The following is a 9,433-nucleotide window of genomic DNA, read 5'->3' as shown; positions in this document are numbered from 1 at the left end:
TATATATATATATATATATATATGGGTTTGCCCAACGGCACAACACGCCTTTATGCACTAACATCGTGCAATATTAACTAAAAATGTTTATTCGCAAATAATCCAGCAATCAGACGGCTTAAGGAGTGATAAGAAGCCCATTTAAAACCTATGAGATACTGCCTGCAGAGCGTACCTTACAATGTGGAATACGCTTTCCCTTCTTATCAGTAGAATTCAAGATTGCAAGGCATAGTCACTATTTCATCTACCCCGGATATGTCACGTGGAGTATTTAATTGACGCTTGTTACCTCTTAGGAAAATGCGATAAGTTGCCGCCTGAGGTCTAAGTAAATTAGTTACCAACGGTTGTCAAACTTTCCACCTGAATAACTTCATAAAATAGGTAGTGTTATATCATCTATTTTTCGTATCCCATATCAGGTCGATAGCTGCTTGCTTTCTCCTCATGTAAGCCATTCCAACCGTATCACTGAGCTTCTCTGTCGGTATGTTTTTCAGCGAGATGTTATTTCATGGGTACTATTTGTTACCACCTTAAAAAAGGAATAATGCCACAGCTCCTCAGCGTTTGTACTTTTGCTTGAGTTAGGGGTTAAAGTTATGGCAGATTTGGGTGTATAACGTTTTGGCATGTACTGAATGAAACCTTAGCTGTATGGTGAAACTGGTTGCTTTTTGAGTAACAACGATGATGGCATTTCAGCTGGTGAGGTTGACCGTTGGTCAAATGTATGAGGAATGTATAATACCTCAAAGTTTATATGCAATTAGGTAATGACAAATCATGTTCAAATGTGCAGTGGGATGACGCAAAACATGGGAAAATTTACTGAGGCGTGTATCGAGGGGTTCTGGTCATTTCAAGCGAGTGCATCCTGAAATTGCTTGTATGAAGATGCTACTTTTTGTCGTTGGTGGCAAACATTCTGACGTACTAACCAAAACGATACAGACAATGAGTGAAGCTGAGCTGATTTTCATGAAGGAAACTACTCACAAGGTTGCTGAAAACTGTTCCACAGCCCGCGACCGGTTTCGCCCTTCTTGGAGCTCGTCAGGTAGGCGCAGTCCCCGAGTTTCCATCAACCATATTCTACTTGAACACTGAGCTGAGTTTGTTTTTTTCGAGTGGAAAGTAACGTAAGTGCAACGAGAATGTGCTGCACACTTGCACCTATTAAATTTAACAGTGATTAGGCGGCTAGGTAGAGTAACTGAGTAGTAGTGAACAGATGCTCACTAAAGATTGTATGAAATGCCGCTCAAGACTCTTCGATCCAGCTCAGTAAAGGAGATAACTGGAATAGTGAAGAAGATTAACTACGGTCTTTATATTTCTACTAGTATATAACGCGATATGGAAATAGATGATATATGGACCATGTGTTGAACTGGTTGACTTTCTAGCTGACTTCGCTCTGGTACGAACGTGTGCTCGTGTCCCGTCGCCGTCTCGTATTACGGCTTCCTCCTATTAAAAACGAATTTGCTTGGACTTTAAGGTTTCTTCTAAGAAGGAGTACTGTACGTCCAGTTGTTTTCATCCAGAACTATCCATTGTAAAGCGAGGTATCTCAAAACAGATGTTCAAAGAGGAAGTGAAGCAAGGTACAAAGCCAAAATGCTGGATTCACTATGAGTGCATTCGATTGCTTTTTGACAACTTATGTGCGGTTTTCGTGAATAACGTGAAAAACAATGCTAGACCAATATGAAGCAACTTTTGATGTTACGTATGTATTACAGAGGCATATGCCTTCCAAGTACTAACTGCGATTTGACTAGGTAAGATCGATGCTTGGAAGAAACTGACGTCGGGGAAGATGAATTTCATTCCTTGTTCTCTGTACGCAAGTCTTAAAAATTCCGTGAGGTTTAAACACCGAAACCAGCTAGTATATAAATAGTTGATAAAACGTTTGAGGTGAAATTGGCTGAAGTACCAATAACTATCGTCTAATATGCCTGAGTCCACTCATATTACTTTGAACCGGCGGAGAAGGCACTTCGACGTTTATGGCGGACGTTGCTAGAGCTACTACCACCTGTCACACTTGGCTTCTTCCAAAGATCTCACAAAGCACCAAAGTAAAATTTCTTTGTCTTGATGTGACTAGCGGGACAGTATGTTTATACCCCAGGACGGAGATACCCATGAGCGAACCTTTAATTGTGCTGAAACTTAGCGTGTTTACAAATACATCCTTTTCACAGGACATCACCCGAACCAAGTTTTACAAAAATTATGAAGCACAATAGATGAACAGACGGTATATGGTGAGGGGCATTTTTTGCACGGTTAAGTTCAACTAAAGCTTACCTCACTTCGAGAGCTAAAGCAAAGCAACCGGCGGCCAAAGGTGCAGCGGCAGAGGTCCCCACAAAATGCATGGTACATTGATTGTTTAACGTTGTACTAGGCTACGGCAAAAATGGTAATTGGAATTCAATCAAAATGTTTGTGACCAAAAAGTGACATGAAATCGGCGGGATATAAACTACTAGTTTGGATAACATTTTTCAGAACACTGATCGTCTGCTGTGACCATTTTACCAACCATACCACTGTAGTTGCAATTGTGTTGGCCGGGCTCGATAATGATTGTGTTCAGAAAATCAGTCTACAAATTTCAAAGTTTGAGTTGTGTATACACAGTACAGGTACCCACCACTATTCCAACACATTACCAAGCGTAAAGCAAGTGCCGGATGATTCTGTGTATACATGTGAGGTCTGCGGAAGTTCTTTTTATAAAGTGGCCATATAAATCAGTGGTGACGTTCAGCTGTATCCGGTCGGAATAAGAATAAGCAATTATGTCAACGGAACCAGGATGTACTTGATGACCACTGTTTCCTGCCTTCAGTTGACCTCTGGCACCAGTCTGTCCCAAATAAGTTTAGTGCAGCTCTCGTTAACAGGTTACCAGTATAATGCTCAGAGAAAATGGTAAGTTTTGTGTCGGGACGATGTGCTCATTGTCCACCAATGCAGTCGGAGGAGGGTCGCAGAATATTCTGACAACTTTCGATCTTACCATGCCACAAAATTTCACTTACCAGTTTGGAGTAGCTACAAAGCTGACAAAATTTAGATATACTTATTTTAGCCTTAGTACACCAAAAGTTGTATCATAAACGGCATCAAATCTGCATTCTTTGTGTGACCCAAGCTTTTGAGCACATGTCACTGCCAATAATGTGGCTGAGCAGATGCACTCTCTCCCAAACGAAACCAGAAGCAAAAATTAGAGCAGAATAGCAAGCAAAATCAGTAAAACGAGTTAGCAAGTGAGTATTAACGGAGAATCGAACATACTTCATTCGAAATATATCAGAAAGTGTCAACAGATGAACTAGAAACGACCGCAGTAAACCACGGGGCAAATTAACTATTCTAATTGGAGCTTAAGGTATAATTAATCTATGTGTAATGCTAACCACTAGTTTCAAACGACAACAAAGATATGACTGTATCTTAGAGATATGCAATGTGAAAAACGTCACTGGGAAGTAAAACATTGGAATTATTTACACTTGGGATATAATCGTTTGTACTAGGGAAATGCTTAACCATACTATAGTCGAAGGAACTACTCAGCCAGCAATATAAGTAGAGTATTTGGTTTGTTGACTGTGGTTCCAAAACATCGTAGTCGCATAAACCAGATCGCATACGGCTTACCAGAATATTACTCCCGCTTGTAACAAAGATACTTGATCCGGCAACAGGTACAGCTATTCTTGTGGCCGAACAAGATTCTCCATACAAGGGCTGATCGGCTTCGTCGGTGAGTGCCGCGACTGCGATAATTTCGGGAGAGCTGACAAATCCGTCTGCACCACAGTGATCGACCGATCCGCCATTTCCAGATGCGTAGATAACAATCGAACCAAGTCCTCCGCGTCCCTTTGATTGAAATAAAAACAAACCCAAAACGGTAGGTTGTGTCTCAACAATGAACGTACGGAAATGACTGTGTGCAGTGCAAAAGCCCGGGCTCCAACCACAATGCTTGACCAAGGCCGGATGGCACTGACGTGATGTGAGATCAAAGCAACTCACTGGAGGCATTTTGCGTGGCAGCACGAATGCTCTAAGTCCCTACTGATTTGAACTGGAGATTTTGGCCACCGATAGGACCTGGCTTTTTTTGTGAAGTTGTTTTTAGTCAAATTTTTACAAGGTTGTTGCCATCAAGAAGGAAGCAAAATTGTCAATGTTCCATTGGGGTGGATGAAAAATTAGGCGCGACCCTCCAACCGTTTGTTGACTATGCAGTTCAGGTTTAAGGACAAAAAGGCACCTGACTCTATCCGGTGATGTAACGCAGTGTCTATAGTAATGATGACAATGACGGTTGAACACTCCACGTTAAGCGCAAATTATTTTACGTGAAATTTATAAAATAATATCCAGGCTGTCGTAACGGGTACGTGTTGTACGTTTTGTGCCCACTCAGAGGGGGCGAGTTCCAGATTTTAGAATGCATTTTGAATCCTTAGTAACGTATCCTATTGTTGCTTGGCAAGCCAGAGGTGAAAATACCACGCCGTTGGTAGCTAACAGTGGGTTTCAGAGGATAGTGGAAGTCATTCTTTAGTGGAAAACATGTGAAGAATTTGAATTAACTTATCACGTTCCTGTTAGATTAAGACTCACATACTGAGATCCTCTAGCAAGTGCTGCTCCTGTCAGGTTTCTTGGTAGATCCATTGTCTGCCCATCGTCACTAGGGCCCCATGAAGCGCAGTAGATATCCACCACTTCCTGGCGGTATGATAAGGCGTTTGCTTCCAAAATATCCGTCACAGGTCCCGCAAGCATCCGTACAGCTTTATTAAAGGAAAACAAACAGAATGGGTTATTATTACTATTAATAATTATAGTTATATATAATGGATTATAAGCTAAACGGGACGTGTTATGCATGGAGGTTTAGATGACCTACATGTAGAGAAAACTAACAGAACTAGTTTCAGTCGGTTGATTTGTTGCTGGGTAACTTTTCGAAAAGGACACAAAAGCCTCGTCACACCAAGTAAGTAATTTGGCAGGTTGATCGGGCTTTAAGACATTCAGGGAGCCAATCCTGAGACTTTTTACGACCAGCCGACCTGATCGGTTCTGAATGTCCATATGAAGTCCCTGTTTGCTGGTTAGTGAGGAGGATTGACGTTTACCGTAGACTGAATGGGGGCGGCCGTTAACTTCATGCTGAATCCGGAGTTTAGGGCCTTACTTTTCCAGTCTAGCACACCCTCATGGGGTCGCTCACACAGACGACTGTGTGCGTCCAGAGTTGTCAGGATAATTAGGTCGGGGTTGGAGGGGTGGTTGAGCGGATCTTACAGTGCTTGAATTTCGTACTTTTAAACCCAGACTACTTTAGTGACAACTGCACAAAACCTCGTGTCATGTCACGTGATCTAATTCCGCTCTCAACACGCCCTTTATTCGCTTCATGCTGGGAGGCTTGGTGATTTCCACCGCCTCAGTCATCAGTCCCTGTGTAGTGAACCTTATTCCCGATCTCAAAATTTCCACATTTTCCTGCGTTCACTGTCCACTACATGCCCTGCCATTGCCGAATCTTTGGCCACCGCCTAATATTCATCTAGGTTTCTCGATAGTCTGTTAGTGTGCGATTCAGGTATGCGATTTCCTGGATGTCTGACCCATGTAAACCTTCGTAAAGTCGTTTCATTTTATTTTGTACACACAGTCCATTGTCCTATCCACCTGAAGACGATCCTTCAAATGCACCACTACTGAGCGTAGTCTTTACCTTCTGGGATGCTGCTCAAATGTTAGCCACCCTTTAATTAACTTCAAATGTCCCTGTTTGGTACGGAATGACTGCTTTTCCGATCCACTGTTTGTTGGGTCTTGATGTTGTGACCAACATCCTCTTAATTAAACCCACTGCGTATCCACTGTCCTGAAGTCACCTTTTTAGAGGGTGATAAATTTAACAACTTCCCTGAATATCTTAACACTCTGGACCTTCACATTAACTTATGAAGACAGAGCCCACCTAGGGTACACTAAACTTCCTTGATTTATAACACACACGACTGGTGGAAAATAAAAAACGACTGCGTACCGGAAATCAACAAATAATGGTATAGTCTCAAACTACTCCTAAACACACCCAAAGCAGTCTATGCTGGTATGGTTTCAACGATGTTTAGTGGAGTAAGACCACGGTGCACAGAGGAGGTCTACCAAGGAGCAGCACAACGCCCCTCAATGCACACAAACGATCAAAATCTGTGAACGACCCCCCATGAGGAATAGTCCATGAAGGTATGCTAGACCGTCAAAGCAAGAGCCTAAAATCCGGATTCAGCCTAAGTGAGATTTAGTCCTCTCTACCAACCAAGCAATAGGAACTTCACACGGACAGTCAGCTCCGATCAAATCGACTAGTCATAAGAAATCTCTCCGATTATTTCCCTGACTGTCTCAAAACCAGATCAAACTGCCAACTTACTCACTTGGTGTGAAGAAGCTTTTGCGTCAAAAAGGAAACGTTGCCTGACAATAAATCCACCGACCGTTTATCAGTCTTCTCTGGGACGATGACCATCCAATCGGTCCCAAACGATTCCCAACTAACAGAAGTAGGTGGCATGAACAACTCATGCTAAAAAGCTAGAATATAGAGGAGAATGCTGGTAGCTCAGGTAGCGCAGATGGTTGACCGAGCTAAAATATACCTTAACTGCAGCTCCATGAACCCACGTTGGGAAATCAAAATCTCGACTGAAGGTCGTCAACGCAAAATGTGCATCGGCTAGCTGGTTATAACTTTGCGTCTTGAAGCTGGATTTCCGGATACTTCTAGCTGATGTGTTTCTGCAGTTCGACATTCATTCGCATTTTGCGAGACTACCATTAGCTTGATCGTGGCTGGTAAGCTCTGGGCTTGAGTTTGCCCATGGCTTCTCATATCCAATCTTTTGAATCTGTTGGCTTTCACTGGGCTGTGGCCAAATTATAAAGATTGAAAGAAAGTTATGGGTAAGTAGTTTCTGGGCTGTTTCCTTTTAAACGTGCGACATAAAGTTACCCGCGGAACACTTTAGCATAATTCTCACTCTGGAGATAGAACTTCTGTGCATTATTGGGCCTGCAAATAAGGAAATCCTTTCTGCTGAAGGATGGTACGGAAGACCCCGGCAACTGATTCATGTAATATAGGCTATCGCATCCTCAGTAACAGTCTTTTTGGGCGCAAAATTCGTTAATATAGTGTACAAGTATTACTTTTATCCAAAGGCAGAGAACTGACAGCGTCTGTGGTACATCTCAAAATGACCGCTTGACCTTTTGGAAAATACCTAGCCAATTGATTTAACGTGTCTACCGGTCAGAGATGAAGTGCTTTCCGTGCGGCAACGCACTTCATCTTGAATGGGTACGAGTGTGGAACAAATGGTAACTGAACACCGCTTTTAAACCCGTATAGCTCAATTTCACCCTGTCAGCTGATACCCGCTTTATTCTCCTCCAGGAGATAGAACGAGGCCGATCTAAGAACCATGGTTAGTGTGATTCACTTGTTAGCCTCTTGTTGTTTTCAGGCTGAATTGGAAAAGCTCCACGTTTAAAAAGTACAATGCTTCCTGTTAGGCGAACAGGTGAAACGGAAACGCCTTTGCTCTCCAAGCGTTTTTCGAAAGCAGTAGCCAAGAAAACTCGAATTTAGAGTGTCTGTCATACGCTTACAATTCTTGAACACTTAGTCCAAACAGCTTATGATGCCATGAATGGGGACGGTACATTACATGGCAGAGAAACTCACCACCAACTTTTGACTGATAGGCTACTCCGTGCGAGCAAATGCCATTGTTTGCCACGGCGGCAATCAGACCTGCACACTGAGTTCCGTGGCTAGAAATGTGGTTGAAGAAAAAACCAATGAGATTTTAGTGATGTGCAAGAAACAGTTTGTAAGCAATAACTCTCACCAATACCAGTAAGGATACTCGGGAATCGGTCATGAAGTTCGTCGAAAGTGATAAGAAATTTCGTTTACACTGCCTAACACCTGTTTCAATCCCCCGTTGAAACAGAATCATTCAGAGGGGGAGAAATTCTGTGCTGAAAGCAATTGTGACAGCAAAACTCTGGCTAAAGTATCTTGCAAATAAACTCTCAAACAGTGGAATTTTCGTCCCAAAGAGGTCATTCCCTTAGCGAATATACACTCATCTGCAAACTAATTTGATTCATTCGAGAGAGTCACCTGGAACCCAGCTGAAACTCGTTTTTGATCTTCTCAGGCNGGGGCTCATCAGAATGAACCAAATTAGTTTGCAGATGAGTGTATATTCGCTAATTTCGTGCACTTTGGTTTCAAGTAGGACATAAGTTGACGGAAACCCGGGGACTGCGCCTACCTGATGAGCCCCAAGAAGGGTGAAACCGGTCGTGGGCTGTCGACGGATTTTCAGCAACCTTACGAGTAGTACATTACAAAGGCCACTCCCTCTTTGAGATAGTGTGTAAAAGCGAATTAGCATGATCGACAAAAACAATCCGCCTAGTTATGGGTGAGTTGAGATGGTATGAGGAGGGCTAGAAATTACAGTGAAGAGAATCTGCCTCGGAAATTTCGGAGCTTTTTGGAACTAACAGCAATGCTATTCTTACAAAACCCCAAGAAGTTTTGGACTCGAAAATCCCCAGTTAGTGTTTGAGGACAAGCGTTCAGTGACAAAAGGCTGACAAGAGGTATGCTTAGCTCTGTAGCTCAAACAGAAGACTAGTTCACCAGCCGTTTGAATCTTCCATATGAGAAGTCCTCACTCGAGAAGCTAGATTAGGTGATATGAACTTTATGACTGAAAGAGAAATGATACTCTGTTCTTTCTACTTGAGAATTAATCACGCTATCGTTCACCAGCTCACGGCCAGATGGTTTGGTCTCTAGCCCCTAGCCAGTAGATTGCAAGTTCTGCCTTCGTACAGCTTGTACTTCCAAGCAAGGATAGGCAGCGGTTCAGCACTTCATCGTCACAGGCTTATATGACGAAAGCCCAATAAGAGATTATGTACTAACATCGATTGAGACATACACATCAGCATATTAGGCATTGGCATGTCAGGAAGTCAGGAGTTGAAGGCAAACTTATGTTGTGGAAAGAACTATATACCCGACTTCATGCTTTTATATTTTATTTTATTTTATTTTATATTTTATGTCGTTTATTTTATTTTATGCCCGTATAGTCTGGACCAAATAAAAACTCGAATTTCGGATAAGATAATGCCGACGGTTGCTACGGAAAACTCGTCAAGAAAATGACCTATGTGATAAGCTCTAGAATAAGTAAACGCAGACCAAGCACTTTTAGTATCAGCTTTAGTGCATAATTCACGGTGAATACCAGGTCTAAAGCCCTAATGAAATATGTCA

The 9,433-nt window shown here is 42.4% G+C and overlaps 2 protein-coding genes across 2 annotated transcripts in view; one reads left to right on the top strand and one right to left on the bottom strand.

Annotated features, from left to right (window-relative positions):
* T265_05378 (hypothetical protein) overlaps nucleotides 1–9,433 on the top strand; it is a gene marked incomplete at both ends in the record, with an annotated part of 104,026 nt that overhangs the window by 17,557 nt on the left and 77,036 nt on the right. The gene's annotated exons all lie outside the window — the stretch shown is intronic.
* T265_05377 (hypothetical protein) overlaps nucleotides 1–9,433 on the bottom strand; it is a gene marked incomplete at both ends in the record, with an annotated part of 91,420 nt that overhangs the window by 11,947 nt on the left and 70,040 nt on the right. The window contains 4 exons of the mRNA XM_009170368.1: nucleotides 2,326–2,426; nucleotides 3,691–3,915; nucleotides 4,669–4,841; nucleotides 7,817–7,905. Coding sequence (XP_009168632.1) covers nucleotides 2,326–2,426; nucleotides 3,691–3,915; nucleotides 4,669–4,841; nucleotides 7,817–7,905 — 588 coding nt within the window. The remainder of the gene's footprint in view (nucleotides 1–2,325; nucleotides 2,427–3,690; nucleotides 3,916–4,668; nucleotides 4,842–7,816; nucleotides 7,906–9,433) is intronic.

The sequence above is a fragment of the Opisthorchis viverrini genome (assembly GCF_000715545.1).
Source record: "Opisthorchis viverrini unplaced genomic scaffold opera_v5_100, whole genome shotgun sequence".
Classification (NCBI taxonomy): Eukaryota; Metazoa; Platyhelminthes; class Trematoda; order Opisthorchiida; family Opisthorchiidae; genus Opisthorchis; species Opisthorchis viverrini.
Note: the sequence above shows the minus strand (reverse complement) of the source record. Positions and strands in the feature narration are given on the sequence as shown.